The sequence below is a fragment of the Meriones unguiculatus genome, chromosome 4 (genome assembly GCF_030254825.1).
Source record: "Meriones unguiculatus strain TT.TT164.6M chromosome 4, Bangor_MerUng_6.1, whole genome shotgun sequence".
Classification (NCBI taxonomy): Eukaryota; Metazoa; Chordata; class Mammalia; order Rodentia; family Muridae; genus Meriones; species Meriones unguiculatus.
In genome coordinates, this window is record NC_083352.1 from 31,806,715 (window position 1) to 31,825,410 (window position 18,696).

The window sequence follows — 18,696 nt, forward strand, 5'->3', positions numbered from 1 at the left end:
AAATAAACACAAAATCCTTTACAATGCATATATATATATATATATATATATATATATATGAAATTAAAGAAGATAATGGACTCACAAGATAAACTATTTAGCCCACTATTTGATATGAACGTGTGTGCCCTCTGAGGCACTGTAATTGTTGATGGAGTCAGGACTGGAGTCCAGATCTCTAGCCTGTAATTACTGCTTATCTAAGATACACACTTTCCTTGAGAACTATTTCTGGTTTAATTCTTGCATTTTCAGTATTTTTTTCAGAACATTATTTTTCAGGTAGAGCACAGTAAATGAATGTAAGTGACTTATTTCTTCGAAGTTTTGAGCTCTCACTGTGGAGAGCTTTGCAGGAGTGGAGGGTAATCATTGATTCTCTTTAGAATTGACCCAGAAGAGGAGCAGAATTAAGCAGAATCTATATTTATCAAAAAATAATATCTGCAATTTCAAGAAGCCCAAATTCCTAATACCATGTTTTCTTATCACTTTTACTCCTGGAATTCAACTTGGAACAATATTCAGATAGCATAGCAATTTGGCTACTTTTCTGTAGCTATTGTTATGGAGAATAGTTTTATGGGAAGAAAACAATGATCACTTTTAATAGAGTATGGGTTTAAAAGGAAGAAAGTGTGGAAAGTTAGATAACTCTTGTGCAGGAGACATTTTTACCTCACACTTGTGTACTCTGTAGAATTACACCCCACAGTTCTTACAGCAGAATTTAGCTTCTCCCCAGAAAAATAGAAATATGGCCTATAAATTTATTAAAACTGGAGAAAATAATTAACTATATGCATTTGTCAATACATACAATGTCATTTAGCTAATTCATTGTATTTTCTTCATTCGTAATGACAGTATATATTACTTTCCATTTCTCTTTATAGCTTCTTAGTTTTCAAAATGCTATGAAGAAAAATCTAGTCTGTCCAGGGTTTCTAATAATAGTCCATGTTGGAAAATTATGAAAAAAAAAACAGGAAACTATGCTTAGTTCAAAGAAGACAAGTTTAGAGAAACTATGCTACATGAATTTTTGTATACTTTTTGACACTTTTGGGAAGTAAATGTTTTGGGAAAACTAAAGATGCCAAAATTCAGAGATGACAAAAATTAACAACAACAAAAAAATCCTGAAAAAGTAAGGAGCTACCACAAGTCTTCCTGGTGACATTAACTGGCTTCAGTGGAAAAAACAAAAACAAAAACAGATATCCCAAAATAGATATTGTCCTTATATGTCATAGGCATTTCTTTTTACCATTTTTAGTAGATTTAAGGAAGTACATTTCTATTAAGCTATATTAAAGCAAAATGTAACACAGCATATGTGATAGGTTACTTGCAGGTAAGGAGTGAGGGACAGAAATAACAGGATGTAGGCTAGAAACCCCACCAATTAATCTATTGGACATTGTTGTCTATTCTTCTAGATGAAACATCCAGGGGTTCCTGGCACCATTCCACATGAATAGCAAAGCAAGTATAACTCAGTCATAAAGCTGACACTCGCAATGTGCACACACAAAAAAAATAATGTGCACAAAATAAAAAGTACACTTCCGTCACACTTACACACACACACACTCGACTGTGTCTTTGTTTGGCAGTTTTATAGAACTGAGTAATGTCAGGTGTTTCCTAACACTGTTAACGCTAACTGTACATCATTAGTCTGTCCTTGTTCAAAGTCCAGAAAGCATTATTATTCGGAACTGCAGTCTTCATGACTTGAAGCAAATGTCTGCACCTTTCTTATTCCGTTTTGTTGATGTTCTACACTTGAAGTTGCAACCACAACAGTCCCAGCTTGTCGGAGGATGATGGGGCACGGTTAGGAGCGGGGCCTCTGTCGGCGGGTCGCCGGGTCGCCCCGCAGCCCCGGTTCCTGGAGTTCCGCCGACGAGCAGTTCCCGGGGTTGGGTTCCCTTGCAGGTGCCGCAGATTGCGGGAGCCGTTATCTCCGGCTGCGTGGTGGGGCTGGGCGAGCAAGGCGAGGGGCAGCCTGACCTGGTGCGGCTCTCGAACTCTCTCCACCGCTACCCTGCATCCTTCCTAGAGGCGGTTCCGGGAAGGGGGCCCGGCCGCCGCCGCCGCCCGGGCGCTCCGCGGTCCAGCGCCGCACCGACTTCTCGCGAGGTTTCAGCTCCGCCCCGCCGGCCCCCTCCCCTCAGCTCGGCCGCAGCTCCCGCTATGGCTGCGCTGCGGAGGCTCCTGTGGCCGCCACCCCGGCTGCCGCCGACGCTCGCCCCTCAGCAGCCCTTCCTCTCGCCGTGGGGGCGGCCTGCGGGGACGGCTCCGGGGCTGTCGGGTCGGCCCTTTTCCTGCCGGGAGGAGGACGAGGGGGACGTGGCTGAGGCGGCGTGGCGGCGGCGGCGCTGGAGTGAGCTGAGCATCGCGGCGGCCGCGGGCGGGGGCTTAGTCGGCCTCGTGTGCTACCAGCTGTACGGGGACCCCAGAGGTAACCCCTCGGAACTAGCGGCCCCAGAGCTTGAGGACCCGCCTTGCGGCCGGGGGCTGCTGCCCATCCCCGTGGCTGCTGCCAAGGAGAAGGTAAGTGCTCGAGCGCTTGCGCGCACCGCGCAGGTGACGCCGGAGGGTTGGGCTGCCAGGTGTCCCAACCTGCCCTGGGAGGCTTGGGGTCCCGGTGACACTTGACATTTGAGTTGAGGTGGCACTGTCAACTCTGTAACAGTGAGGGCGGGGAGGGGGGAACCTCCAGTAAGCGATGCAGGTCAACGCCTGGCATCCCTGTTCACGTGGATGCTGGGAAAAGATGTGGTTGATGCTATCTATCACCGATGCATCAGGACCAGTATGGTTGCAGCAGCTCTACCATTGAGCGACCTAATACAGATCAGACCCCCTCACCACACAGAAGTGTCACAACTAAAGGACTTGTGACAGGCATAAATCGAAGAAGTGATGGAGGGCCTCATGAATAAGAGAAAGAGATGGAGACTAAGTAAGGCAAGAGAAAGTGATATCAGATTCGAGTTCAGGATGAGTTTTGAAGGAGTCTTTAGATCTCAAAATCAGTGGCTTATTAGTGTATGGAAGTCCCAAGAGAGATGTTGCTATACTGGAAAAGAAGGGAAACATTATTCAAAAGTAGTCTCACTCTCTGTCTCTGTCTCTCTCTCTCCTTCTTTCTCTCTCTCTTTAACACACTTACACACTCACTCCATTAAAATGAGAATCCCTGAAGTAGTAGGTAAATACAAACCACAAGATAGATAGGACAGAAAAGGTGGTAAACTATGAAAGAAGCCAACTGCAGAAGCATCATATGAAAATGTTGAGCTATGATGTTCTTTGTGATATCAGGTAAAGATTGTAAGGCAAGAAGAGTAAGGAGTGTGGTGTGCTTGTCACAGCTCTGTATTTAACTGTCATGTAAATGATGTAGAGAATTAGTCAAGGGAATATTTCCACTTCAAGACTAGAAGAATATGACAAAATTAGGTGAAAATAATTTAGAAAGATGGCAGCTGTGCCCCCTTTAACCTTTAATGAAATTTTATATTGTTTATGCTATATGTAAGTATAGCACAGTAATCATAAGCAAGTACACAACTTTTGTTTATTTTGGATGAAGGTTGTCAGTGCTTTTGGTTAGGGACTCTGTGCTGTGCACCTTTGTTTAGTGCTAAATCACAAGCACACTATATAAAGTACTTTTATATAAAAAGAAAAAGAAAGAAGAAAAAGAAAGTACTAGGAAACACTCAGCCTTTAATCCCCAACATACTTGCTATTTTGTGGCTTAGGAGAGGAACATGACATATCTTGATCGACTATGTAAGAATTTTAATCAACTGGGAACAGGTTAACAAGGTAGGGAACCAAATAGTGTTTTCTTTCCTTCCTTTTAAAAATTAACTTTACCTTTAGATTTGAGAGACTGGATCACAGAGTTAATGACTATGCTCGGGAAGTTAGACATGTGACTTGGACACTTAATAGCTGTGCCATTTTAGATTTAGTATGTATATGTCAGTGGCTGTGCCTTTATGTGTAAAATAGGTTAACAGACTCAAAGGTGCTATGGGAGTGAAATAAGTTAATATATTTGGAACAGAATGGAACACCTGGTGTGTAATAAGCAGTCAGTGAATTTATTTTGCTTTGTCCATTTATTTATTTTTTTTCTTTTTATGCTATTAGTGATGAAGCCCAGGGCATCACACATGCTACACAAGTGCCCTGCATTGAACAGTCTCCCTGGGTCCTTTATTATCTATCTGTATTTAGTTATATTATGGTTGCTTCATGTGCATACAATTCTGTGTATTGTTTTAGAAGTACAATGATACTAAAGCTCTGTGTCTTAACCTTCCTGGAGTCTGATTCAACATTATAGTTGTCAGTTGTCATACCTTTTGCATATGTTGTTTTTTTTTTTTCTTCTGTAAAACATTTTATAATCTTTTCTTATTCTGAATATTGGGGTTTTCACCATAATGAACTTTGGCTTGAGCCTTTTTTTCTTTGCTTGTGCTAGGTACTTTCATAATGAAAGGCTTTTCGTTATAGAAATTCAAAAGTTTCTTGTAATGTTTCTTATGCTATTTATGTTCTCTTTTTCTTTTCTGGAATTGCTATGGGTCTTATTTTCAGCTTAACACCCTAATTTAATTCTGTCGCTAACTTAAGTAAAAATGCACCCAAAGAGCATTATAACCAGCATTCAGCATGATTAAAAAGATAGCTTACTCTTAGAAATCTAGTCTTTGTATACAGCCTGAAGGAAGAAATACTTATTCTTCCAAATTCATCCGATTGCGATTTATATTAGTCACATCTTAGCTGGTGTGATGGGCTACCTGACAAAAGCAACTAAAGGAAAGAAAGTTTTATCTTGGCCTAGTGTCAGGGGATAGTCACTCATGATGAAGAAGTCACGGCAACATAGGTGTGAGGTAGCTGGTCACATGGCATCCACAGTAAGGAAGCAGAGAGAAGAGAGAGATGAAGGCTCCTGCTTAGCTTACTGTTTGCTTTTTATTCAGTCCAGTGTATGGAGTGGTGTGGTGGACTTTTGTTTGTTTGCTTGTTTGTTTTTTCATCCCAGTTAATCTAGTCAAGTAACTCCCTATTAGGCATGTTCAGAAGTTTTACTCCTAGGTGATTTTAGATCCTGTCAAAGTGACAACCAATATTATCTATCACAGGGCTGGATTGTTTTAAGAAATATGTTACTACCCTCTTAGAGACTAAGTATATAATTTATCCTTAATAATTTTAAAGAAATGAATGATAGTCTACCTAAAGGCTAAAGTGAACAGTTGGAGTCATTAAAACAATTATATTAACCCTATACTTTATTACATTTATATATTATATGTTATTTTAAAATATATATACAAATATGTATAATATTTTGATATATGTATATATTTATTACAGTTTGAATATGAAATATCCTCAGTAGCCTCATTTATTTGACTAATTGGTTTTCAGCTGGAAGCATTGTTTGGGAAGGTAATAGAATCTGTAGAAGGTAGAGCCTTGCTTGAGGAAATGTGTCTCCTGGACATTTTTTGTATTTTATAATTTGGCTCTACATCTTGTTCTCCTTCTACGTCCTGTGAAATGTGATAACCCTGCTTTCTGCCAGACTAACCTAGTACTCCTGCTACATGCCTTTCCAAAAGTGGTGGACAATAACTCTCTGGAGCCTTAAGCCCAAATAAACTCTTTTTTCATCTAAGTTACTTTTTGTCAGAGTAACCTGTCTTAGTTAGGTTTTTTTGCTGTGAAAAGATACCATGAACATGGCAATTCTTTTTTTTTTTTTTTTTTTAAAGATTTACTTACTTATTATGTATACAGTGTTCTGCCTACATGTCAGACAAGGGCACCAGATCTCATTATAGCTGGTTGGGAGCCACCATGTGGTTGCTGGGAATCGAACTCAGGATCTCTGAAAGAGCAGCCAGGGCCCTTAACCTCTGAGCCATTTCTCCAGCCCTGACCATGGCAATTCTTACAAAGGAAAACATTTAATTAGGGCTGGCATAGTAGCACACAGGTAAACATGGTGCTGGAGAGGAACCGAGAGTTCTACATCTGCATCCGCAGGCGGCAGGAAGAGAACTTTTTGTCATTAGACCTGGCATGAGCTTCTGAGACCTAGAAGCTCACCATCTAGTGACACTCTTCCTCCAGCAAGGCCACACCTCCTAATAGTGCCACTCTGTATGAGCCTATGGGGCCATTTTCATTCATACTACCACACTTATCACAGCATCAGAAAAATGACTTACATACATGCTTTGTAGAAAGATTAAGTTGAACAAATTTACCATCTCTACCAGCTATTTTTTTCTTTTAACCTTTAAGTTATTAAGCTAAGGCAGACATTAAAAAAAAATGGGGTCTAGTGTCTAATTACATTTGAGGTTACAGATGCTAAATCACTTCTTTGGGAAAATTCAAATCACTTTTTTCCCCTAACAGACACTCAGCACCAACATTGAAAAGCACACAGTGTGGAAATTTCAGGCTGATATATTAATCAGGTCTTATTGGTAGATGAGGTATCTGAGACAACTAGTATTTGACCTGCTGTTATTCTTGATGACCCTCATCTTCAGATGTAGTGATTTTCAAAGGAATAGTTTAAAAACACAATGCAGTAATTAGTGATGAACATGAAATAATAGAATAAGTTATAATCCTGGATAGTCTTATGAAAAAATATCTAAGGTTTTGAACCTGTTTTCACATTATTTTCTAAAGTGTCTTCTGTTATAGGGTCTCATCTTAAGAGCTGTTTTTTTTTCTTTTTTCTTTTTTAATTATCATCATTTATAACAATTTATTCTATTTGTATCCTGGCTGTAGCCCCCTTCCTTGTCTCCTCCCAATCCCACCCTCCCTCTTCTCCCCCTTCGCCCCTCCCCAGGTCTGTTTGACCCTAGCCTATCAGGTCTCATCAGGACTGGTTGCATTGTTTTCCTCTATGGCCTGGCAAGGCTGCACTCCCGCCCCTCCCCCCCCCACCCGACCTCCTGCAGGGGGAGGTGATCAGAGAGCCAGCCACTGAGTTTATGCCAGAGAAAGTCTCTGCTCCCCTTACTAGGGACCCCAGTTGGAGACTAAGCCTGTGGGCTGCATCTGAGCCAGGGTTTTGGGTCCTCTCCATGCATTGTCCTTGGTTGGGATATCATTCTCTTTAGGGCCCCCAGGGCTCAGTTTTTATGGCTCTGTTGGTCCCCTTTTGGAGCTCCTCTCCCCTCCAGGTCTAAGATTCCCTGCACTCTGCCCAAAATTTGGCTATAGATACCCTGCTGGGTAGAGTCTTTCAGAGGCCCTTTGTGGTAGGCTCCTGTCCTGTTCCCTGTCTTCTGCTTCCAATGTCTGTCACGTCTGTTCTTCTGAATGAGGATTGAGCATCTTCCCTAGGGTCTTCCTTGTTGTTTAGCTTCTTTAGGAGTGTAGATTTTAGTACTTCAGAGCTCTTTTTTTTTTTTTTTTTGAAGCCTTTCTTTTCATTGAGACATAATTTATGAGAGCCCATATTGTTTTTGTAAGACTCATAACTATGGCTGGATGTTTTCCTCTAATCTTACATGAAGGTCCATTTTAGTTTTCAGAGTCACTGCTAAGTTTTGTGGGCCTTAATTTGAGGACTAATTTGCTTATGAATGTTTATGCAAATTAAATCCCATTGCATATCACCCCTTGAAAGTTAACAAGTGGCTGCTGCCCATAGAATACTATATTATTTTGGTGATGCCTGGGATTAAGCCCAGGCCCCTGAACAGAGAAATCACATGGTATACCATATGTCTGTGAGGACTAATGACTAGAAACTGAAGTTATATAGCATGAGCTGGTATGAACAGAGTAATTACAATTCTTTTGCAATAGCAGGTACAAAATGTGTACATTTATTTCTTTCATCACTGTAAGCATATGATCAAGTAATTTTCTTTGTGTATATCCTGGTTTTCATAATGATATTTCATAAATGCTTTTATGTTTTTTCTTACTTTGAGATAGTTGCACATTTAAAATTAGGAATTGAAACTGCTGACCACCTGGCTCATGATAGCCATCAATTTAGTAATTATGTCAGCAAGTGAGTCCTTTCATCTTAATTAGTTCCTTTTATGTCATTGTCTAACATTAGTGAGCTATAGCAGGATTTTACACATATATTATTTTCCTTTTCTTTTTCTGGAATCCTTTTAGGTAAAAACAGCTCTTACCTCAAAGGGAAGAAGATAGGTTATTCAGGAGCCAAATATAAGTGGCTGTGCTCTAGGGAAACATTTAAGCTTCCCCCCATACCATGTTCTAACATGGTAGTATGTCATTCATGAAACTTGATGAGATTTTTGTTTTTACAGGACAAAAGAAAGGTGCTTTTCAAATTGTTAGTGGAAACACCAGGTAACTCTAACAAGTAAGATTTAAAAATATTTTGAGGAACCCACTTGAAAATTGAGCAAGGGGTCTAGGTCCTCTCCATCCATGGTCCTTGGTTGAAGTATCAGTCTCTGCAGGCCCCTCTGGGCCCAGTTTTTTTGACTCTGTTGGTCTCCTTGCACAGTTCCAGGTCGTTCTATCTTCTTCCATAAGATTCCCTGCACTCTGCCTAAAGTTTGGCTATGCGTCTCAGCATCTGCTTCAATACCCTGATGGGTAGAGTATTTCAGAGGCCCCCTATGGACAGGCTCCTGTCCTGTTCCTTGTCTTCTCCTACTTCTGATGTCTATCCTGTTTGCCTTGAGTGAGGTTTCAGCCTCTTCCCTAGGGTCCTCCTTGTTCAGCTTCTTTAGGACTATAGATTTTAGTATGTTTATCCTATATTATATGGCTAATGTCAACTTATAAGTGAGTATATACCATGTGTGTCTTTCTGCTTCTAGGTTACCTCACTCAGGATGATCTTTTCTAGTTCTCACGATTTGCCTGCAAATTTCATGATTTCCTTGTTTTTAATTGCTGAGTAGTATTCCATTGTGTAAATATACCACAATTTCTGCATCTATTCTTCAGTAAAGGGACATTTAGGTTGAGGGGGTAGGAACTGTCTCTGACATGAACTTAGTAGCCGTCTCTTTGATCAGCTCTTCCTGGGGTTTGCAGCCTTGCCAGGCCACAGAGAAAGATGATGCAGCAAGCCCTGATGAGTCTTGATAGGCTAGGGTCACATAGGAGGGGGGTTGGTCCTCCCCTATCAGTGGACTAGGGAAGGGGCAGGGAGGATATGAGGGAGGGTAGGTGAAACTGGGGAGAAATGGAGGGGGCTACAGTCAGGATACAAAAACGAATAAACTGAAATAAATAAATAAATAAATAAATAAATGAAGCAAAAATATTTAGAGGAATGTATCTTACTGATTTTTAAAACAAAAATAAAACCCAGAAGAAGTTTGCAAAGAAGGCTTAGAATAGCAGAAGATGTAACACAGCATTGAGAAGAAGTAAGCTTGCAGAGTATAGAGTGATGGGCTACATATTAATACAAATAGACCTCAGAAGGAGAGAGGACAAAGTGAACAGGTAAATTAAAACAGACATGTATGAATGACTGATGAACACATGAAAAGTTGTTCACCACCAACAATAATAGAGAAATATAAATTATAGCTACACTGAGGAATTCTTTCTTACGGATTAGAATAATTAAATATGAACAGTACCGACTGTCAACAGTGATGTGGAGCGACAGAAGTTTTCCTGCACTGGCTGTGGTTGTATACATTCAAAAAATAGATTTTCATTTTATTGTTAAGCAAGCATTCACATTTCTCTTAATTCAGAATTTCTAAAGTTTCTAGCCTCTGGTAGTATTTTGCCTAGTGTGGTGGTCTAAATGAAAATGGTCCCCATTTGGAACCATTTGGAAGTGGCACTGTCAGGAGGAGTGCCTTGTTGGAGGAAGTATGTCACTAGGGGCACTAGACTTTGAGGTTTCAGATGCTCAAGCCAGGCCCAGTGTCACTCTCTCTTCAGCTGCTTGCTGATCTGGATGTAGAAGAACTCTCTACTATTTCTCCAGCACCTTATCTGCCTGCATGCTGCCATGATAACAATGGCTCGGAACTGAAAGCCAGCACCATCCAAATGCTTTCCTTTGTAAGTTGTCATAGCCAGTGAAGACACCAATCTTACAGCAACAGAAACTCTTAACTAAGACACCTAGCTTGCACAAATCCTGACTGGGAAGAAAAGACCAGACAGAGAAGAGGAAAGAAGAAAGAAGGCAAGGGAGAGAGACAGGTGGGGGTGGGGTAGACAGAGTCCATGATGTCCAAACATCTGAGAAATGGGAACATGTGCTACCTGACATTGAGGCTGGACTCTTCTCAATCCTTCTTAACTCTTCCTAAGACAGACACATGGTCTCTATTTTTGATGGTAGAAATTATCTGTAAGATACACATTTTCTCAATTTATTACTTCCTCACAAGGTTTGCCTAGTTCTTGACTTGCTTCCTTCTAAATCCACAGGAGAGAATTTTCCCTATGAAGCTAGTGAGAAAAGATCAAGGTTGATATATTGCATTTGTTGTCAACTCCATAAGTACCTCAGGAGTTAGATCTACTCTAGCTATAGGGTTATACAGGGTACTTACAGAATCCTGCATCTATATCTTGATATCAGGATATCAGTGAGCTTTGAGGCTGTTACTAGAGAGCAATCTGTTTGAACATAAGAGTTCTTTCTGATGTGATGTGGGGTAGTGAGGAAGATCATGAGTTATGTATCAAAGTCCTCTTCAATAGTTGAGTAGGAATGCTTACAGGTTGCCACTGGCAATATCAAATCAGTGCATATCCACCTTTATTAGCTTTAGTGCCTTAGGATGGCCAGCTATAAATGCCAGGTGAAATTAGAGGTAGAGAGGAAAAGGATACTTTCATCATCATTCACCAAATATTGGTTAGTAAAGAACAAGAGAATAGATTGAGTTAATTAAATATGTTGAATTATTGGGGATAGTTTGTGTTTCTAAAGGTAAATGAAAATATAAACATTTTACCTTGGACCAACACGAAATCCTTTAATAAGCTTCCTTAACAACCAAGTCACATTTCAGGATGATACTCTTTTCCTTGAAATGTACTGCTCTCCAAAAAGAAACACCTGTTTAAATTATCTGATGATATGCATTCATTTTGTTTCCCATTAAGACATTCACATCATCCCTAAGACCCACAGTCAAGTCAATATACACATAACTTTTAATATTGTTGTATTGGGATGGGTGATTTTGCAATAGCAATTACACCTTCAAATTTCAGTGGACTAACTCAGTAAAAACTTATTTCTCTAACCCTTCTTGTTGGGTCGCTACATGGTCAAAGACTTCTCCATGTTTCTGTCTTCCATATGGTTATTCATAGGAAAGGTGAGTTTGGTTTTCTTTAACAAGCAGCTTTCAAGATTAATCAGAATGTTGACATCATAAATAGTTACTAGGTTAAAAAAAACAAGAGGAACATAGATGAGTATATTTTATTTTATGGATCAGGCCTGATAGTGACATATATTACTTAACATTCATACTAATGTCTTCTAAATTTAGTAATATGGCTCTATCTAAGTGCAAGAGGTTGAGAAATATACTCTAGCCAGATGCTTAGGAAGCAGAGAAAATGGGTTTGTTTGGAAATTAGCAGAATCTTCCATAATGATGAAGCACCTCGAGAGGAAACAACTTTTCTCCAGTGCACAAGATGGTAATGGCCCCTTTATAACTTCATTTACCACAGTCTGTTCCTGTCTGAGTCACCCTGAAAGCTTGACATATTGCCCATCTAAAGCTATGAAGTTAGAATAGAAATGGATTCTGTTTTAAACACTTAACGTGAAGCTTCCTTTTTCTAAGTTGACATATTACTATGTTGGAAATTCTTTTGTGAGAAAATATAATACATTGTATTAAACATCAGGAACACCCATTCCCCTAATTAACCAAATCTTTGATGGTTCTATGTTTCTCTACCCCTTGTTCATACATTTTCAGTGTTTTTTTTTAATTCGAGTGAATATAATAGTTTCTGTACTACCCACTTGAAATATTATCTTAGTATTTAAGCTCTTTAAGAACTTTATATTTTACTTGGAAAAATTATTAAAGATTAAAAAATGGATAAAATCCCAAATCTAAGAATTTTAATAACCATAACTGTAACCACATATAACATTATGTAACACACACTCATACATATATGTTCATTCTATGATAACCTCACGTTGCAAAAGTACATCCTACTGTTTGGGTGAAACTGTGATGTCTGCTCCCTAGTTTGAGCTTCACTGTTTCTTCACAGTAGGAGAAATGTACTGACTTCAGTTTTTGTTGAATTAAACATCTTGACAGTGGCCTAGAGCCATTTCCAAGGGCATTGTGTAACTTGGCAAGTTGGAAGCCTGCTCTGGGAAAAGCTGTGTTGGTCCTGGGGCCTGAGAACTTAGAGAATTTCATCTATTTCTTTAAATGGGAGGGTTTTCTCTGCTCTTGTTTGTAACTATCTTATACTGGTGCCATTTCCAATGTTTTCTTAGGTGATGTAAGGAAAATTGTCTACAAGAGTGAAATTGTAAAACAGACTTAGAATTGTATGGTAACTGTGCCTTTAAAAGTGCTTCTCATAAAAGATGTTCTCTGCCACTCTCTCTTTCTTTGACAGTGATTAAACCATTTAACCTTTCAGGGAAGATCATTTCATCACTTCTGAAGTGTCATGGAATTAGTATCTATGAGGTCCATTTCATCTGTGAAGTCCTTAATGCTAAATAACATCTTACTTGGTTAATGGTTGTTTTATTAATCTTGTTTCCATTCCATAATCCCCTCTAACACTCACTCTAAAATGTATTTTAGTTAGGTGTGGTTGTGCATACCTATAATCTCAGTACCCAGGAGGCTGAAGCCACAGGATTGCTAGTCAAAGCCAGTCTGAGCTACACAGAAAACTCTTGTTACAAACTGTCAATCAGTGTATTAATTCAAGTTTTATAAATTACTAGTTTATAAACTTTGTCCCAGATAATATCTTTTGACTTTCATAGGTGTTGAATTTAAGTAACATTTAGGAAAACAAGACAAAGCATCCAAAGCATCAGTAAGATGGAAATAGACTGTTAAATAAAGCATCAATGCTTTAAAAAAACCTCATTCAAGATTTATGTAGTGACTGTGCCTATAATTCCAGCTACTTGGGAGGTTGAGGTAGGAAGATTGCAAATTTGAGACTGGCTTAGACAGTTAGTAAGATCCTATCTCAAAACAGGGCTGGGTCTGTAGTTTGGTATGTAGTAAGAATTAAATTAGAATTGTATTTCAATTATTACTTTTAAAATGTTTCTTTGTATTAGTTTCCATTTACTGGAAAAGGAAGATATGTGTGTGTGTGTGTGTTTCTTGTGCTTTTTCTTTTTTAAAAATTCTGATTTGTTGAGTTTTGTTTACTTGCTTGCTCGCCTGATTGCTTGTATTCTAGAAATAGAAGGGAAAGGAGTCCTAGAATAGGATGGGTAGGGAGATAAGAAGGACCTGGAAAGAGTTAGGAAATGGAAACCACTATCAGAATATATTGTATGGGGAGAAAAACTTTCAATAAAAACATAAGAAAAGAAATTAGATCATTATAATAAAAGTGTTTCTCAAATGACTTAGTCCGTATCTCTTAACTTTTAAGCTCTTCATTTTAATAACTAGGAAAATCACAAATGTATGAGTTGTAATAAATAAAACTGCATATCACATATATAACATTATATGTGTAGCATGCATGAGGCCATGTGTGTAATCCCTAGTGTTGTATAAAATCAAAACAATAAACATTTTTTCAATGAGTTCTGTAATGAAAACAATTGAACATTATTTTTAATTTTTATACTTTTTAATTCATTCATTTTTGTATGCTTTTATATAAATTTTCTAAACTTTAGAGCTAAAACATTGTATATTTTCCATTCAGAATTTAAATTAATATTTTGACATCTTTTTTCAGAACTACATACTCTCTAAATGTGCTATATTTTTAAGAGCAATATTGACAAATAGAATTTTCCTTCTTTAACAAAACTAAGCAAAAAAAAAAAAAAAACAGTTTTAAATTCACAGCAAATTGGAGCACAAAGTATAGAGTCCCATACATATGCAGGCTTCCCTATTACCAGTATCTGGCAGCATGATGTATTTGTTTCAACTGATGGACTTATATTTACAAATTATTACTACCCTGTCTTGGTAGATATAAATATATACACACATATTAAAATTCCACTCTTGCTGTTACACATCTGTGGTTTTTAATAAATGTCTAATGGTATATGTCCACTATTGTAATATTATACAAAATGATCACTGTGAGAGATTAGCTATGAAAAGAGATTAAAATTCAAAAGACTATTTCAGAATTAGACAGACTTGGAAGGAAAACCTCTTTGGGTCAGAATTTGAGTCTTCTCAGTAGTTGCAGAACTTGCAGATGCTAGGCCAAGGCTAGCAGACAAAGAGACTGGACTGCTTGAAATCCTACCAGTGGGGTACTATTTGGCCAGTGCTATCATATAGGAGACTCCTCCCAACACCTGGGGCTCCACGAGTTTCAAGGGAGGTTGTTGGCTCAGTAACCTTGGTATAGGTCAAAGAAGCAGATAGCTCTGCTGACAGGGTCCAGGTAGCCATGGGTTCTGGATCTGATCTTAAGACCTATCTTGTTTGTTTACAGGTGATCTAAAACATTCACAGTGTTCCACAGAGTGAAATGCTCACTTGGTAAGAATGACCTGCTGGAACAGTTTTAAAACTTGCATGACAGTGTAGAGAAAGGGGACGGATGATTCGCTCTGTGCTTGACAGTATGTACTGATCGTTGGTGTCCTCCACAAGTGCATCTTGAAGCTCTACCTTCAGTGTGACTGTGCCAGAGATTGGGCTACTAATGATGGAATTAGTAATGATGGAATTACTAATGATTGGAATAAAATGATGTCACAGAGGCATTACTGCCTTTTGGCCTTTGGAGGACATAACAAGAAAGTGGGTATCTGTAAACCAGTAAGAGGACCTTTACAATCAAACAAGTACGGCTGTATCTTCTTTTCAGATTCCCCACCTCCAGAACCATTGGAAATGAATTTCTGTTGTTTAATCTGCCTAGTAAGTGTGAGCTTGTTTTGACAGCCCAAACTGAGGAATATAGTTAAGTTCAGGGTGATTTACTTGGGGAAAAAAAATAGTGTAAACATTGGTAATGCATTCTTTTAATTCAACCTAGAGAAAACTTGTCTTAGAGCTTGTATTAGTTTTGTGTATGTCACCAAAGTACATGCAAAACTGAGATTCATTTTGGCACTGGGTTTCACAGATTTTAGGGTATAGCCCTTGGCTCCTTTATTTAGGAACCACTATAAGCAGGACACCACTACTGTAAGAGCATGAAGCATATGCAAGAGGTGGCTGGCTATTCATGTCAGGGCAGAAAGGAAACAGTGAGATCAAAAGAGAGGTCTGCGAATAAGGCACATACTGCAGGAACACCCCTCACCTCCCACTCCCATGACTGACTTCCTTCATTTAGGCTCTTAAAATAGTGCCACCAGCTGGAGACCAAGTTTTCAACACATATGTCTAAGAATTATATTCATCTTCAAATCATAGCAGAGGCACTGTAAAGCCAGGCCTGTGTGGCCATGGGCAATGTTGAGCTGAAGGGTTAGCCTTGAGAAGCCAGCTGTGACTCTCATGTAGTAAAAAGTGTCACCATGTTATTTAATCTAGACGTTTGGGACTGAGTGAGACTGAGAAAAAAGGGATAGAATTTAAGGCAGATGAGGAGCACAAAGGATGTAGGCAGTTGGGATAATCAACCTACAGCAAAACAGAGAGACATGTTTCAACCTATGGCATGGGCTGAGCATATAGACTGTTTCAAGAGTTAGCCAGTTAGTAGAGTAGATTATCTTGACTGTTAGAGAAAGAAGAATTCTTACGATTTTTTTACTTGGTCTTTATAGTTTGTAGGTTAGTATATCTCTATTTTGAAGCTAAAGTTCAGAGAGATTAAGTATTTTTCTCAAGGTTACCTAAATAGAAAGTGGTGAAGCTGACATTTGAACATAAGCCTGAAGGATTGCAAAAGCAGTGCACTTTTATTCCAATATACCAAGTTGTGTAATAGGAAAAAAATATTGGATTGGGTGTCAGAACACCTGACTTCTAGTCCTAGATTCATTTGCTATCTATGTGACCCTGGTGACAGCCTCTATAGACTGTTAACTCTTTTTTCAAAATTAGACTAATACATTTTTTCTACTTGAATGTTAGAGAAAATATACTAATGTAATTATAATTATAAAAACATATTTATAATTATTATAAAACATCTTATAAACAATAATACACTATTCTTAAGTGACAATCGAATTCACAGTAAAAAAAAAAAAAGGACACTTTATCACTTTATACTACCATCTCTAAGGCTAGGGAATCATTGCAGAAGAGAGACAGGAGGAATACAAGAGCAAGAAGATAGGGAGAAAGGCTATGAATATTGACTTTTGGGAATGGCAGAGACAATGTGGCCATAACTGCCTAGCAGTTGTGGATGTCTACAGTGGACCCACAGAATATGGAGTCCATTAGCGGTCACTTGTGTATTGTAAAGGGGTCACAGGGTACAGCCCTTCCAGGGTTCAGTAAGTATTAGTTATTAATGGATTTTAAGGTAGGGGCAGTTAATATCTTCAGTTGTGTATTCACTGAGATGTTCGCTAGGATCCAAACTCATGATCACACAGATGATCCTGGTTAAACTTGGTAGGTCTCAGAAGAAGGGGGAGTGGCCATTAGGAAGGAAGTTTTGCAAAGAAGGGAGATTAATAGGAGTGGCAAGGAGATTCAAGAGAAAGGGGGTTATAGTAATCAGAATACATTTGATGCTTGAAATTAAGAACAAATTCAACAAAAGTTATACACTTTAAACAAATAATGCACCATTTAGAAATTTCTGTTTTTCTGTACATATAACATATATCTATCTCTCTTTATATATATATGGAATTTTAAGACCAACTTTCCATAACTTTTTGCCAGCTATATTTAATGAATTTTATATCACCCCTAAATCTGCTGTATGTATATCATTATCTATATTCTTTGTTATTTATTTATTTATTTATTACAATTTATTCGCTTTATATCCCTGCTGCAGCCCCCTCCCTCATCTCCTCTCAGTCCCGCCCACAATAAAAAGAACTAACGTTCACTGGTCACTATTATCCCCTAGCAGTGGACTTGGAAAGGGGCAGGGAGGAGATGAGGGAGGGAGGGTGGGATTGGGAGGGAATGAAGGCGTGGGCTATGGCTGGGATACAAAGTAAATAACCTGTGATTAATATAAAAAAATAAAAATTACAAAAGAAAGGGCTGAGAAAGAAATTAGGGAAACAGCACCCTTCACAATAGCCACAAATAACAGAAAGTGCCTTGGTGTAACTCTAAACAAGCAAGTGAAAGCCCTGTATGAAAAAAAAAAAACCTTCAAGTATCTCTAAAAAATTGAAGAAGATATCAAAAGATGGAACTACATCCCATGCTCATGGATTGATAGGATTAAGAAAGTGAAAATGACTATCTTACCTAAAGCAATCAAAAGATTCAATGCAAGTCCCATAAAAATACCAACACCATTTTTTACAGACCTTGAAAGAACAATTCTCAGTTTCATATGGAAAAACAAAAAACCCAGAATAGCTAAAACAATCCTGTACAATAAAAGATCTTCTGGAGGTATCTCCATTCCAGATCTGAAGCTGTACTATTGAACAACAGAAATAAAAATGGCATGGTATGGGCATAGAAACTGACTGGTGGATCAGTGGAATCGAGTCAAAGACCCGGAAATAAACCCATAGATCGTGGAAACTTAATTTTTGACAAAGAAGGCAAAACCATATTCCTTTTTTAAAACCTGTTGCGTGATCCTTGCAGTTTTTTACTTTGACATGGGGAAAGCAGTAAGGTATGAAAAACTTATGGAAAGAAGACAAGTCCAAGCATAGGAAAAGACTAATTGAGAGGTGTGTCGGGCAAATGACTAATTGAGCAAAGGAACCAGCACTTCCAACAGGATGAAACAGGGCTGGAATTGTGGATCTATTCTATCCTTCATTGTGAATTCACACAGATGTGAATCAAGAAGTTCAATGTGTTTGTCCCCAACTGAATCACAATCAGAGATGAAGGAGATGGAAGCAAAAGTATAAGGTCTTGGTGCTCATCTTTATTTCTGAAGCCAAGATCTTCATCCATCAAGAGCAGGTTGGTAGTGGGAGGCTGGTGGGAAAATACAAGCTGGAACAGTTCCTCTAGGAAAACAGTTTTTTCCCCTTGCAGTCTGGGCATTCACAGTTGGGTGGGAATGGCATGTGGGTATAGAGAGCAGGCAGAGCAGATCTTAGGAGCCTGGACTGGAATGCCTGAGCATTTCTACTTCATTTTTCAAGAGGGGAGAAGGGATGTTCTTCATCCAACAGAATCACAAGAAACAGCAGTGTAGATAGCATCCTCGTTTTACCTGTGAGACATCATCATCTTATAATCCTTGACTGCCTTGGCCATGAGTGGGGCAGGTCTTTAAGTCTGGGTCTTCTTGTTTCTGTCACCTACTCCAGAGGAGCATACAGGGAACCCTCTGGGGTAGGCCATG

General features: G+C 38.8%; 1 protein-coding gene across 2 annotated transcripts in view; it reads left to right on the forward strand.

Moving 5' to 3' along the window:
- Positions 1-1,874: 1,874 nt before the first annotated feature.
- Positions 1,875-18,696, forward strand: part of Micu3 (mitochondrial calcium uptake family member 3) — an 89,935-nt gene continuing 73,113 nt past the window's right edge. Inside the window, exon 1 of one of the 2 annotated variants that reach the window (XM_060381626.1) lies at positions 1,875-2,562. In XM_060381626.1, the coding sequence (XP_060237609.1) occupies positions 2,203-2,562 (360 nt within the window). In that variant the 5' untranslated portion in view covers positions 1,875-2,202. The remainder of the gene's footprint in view (positions 2,563-18,696) is intronic. The other variant, XM_060381625.1, reaches the window with a different exon arrangement.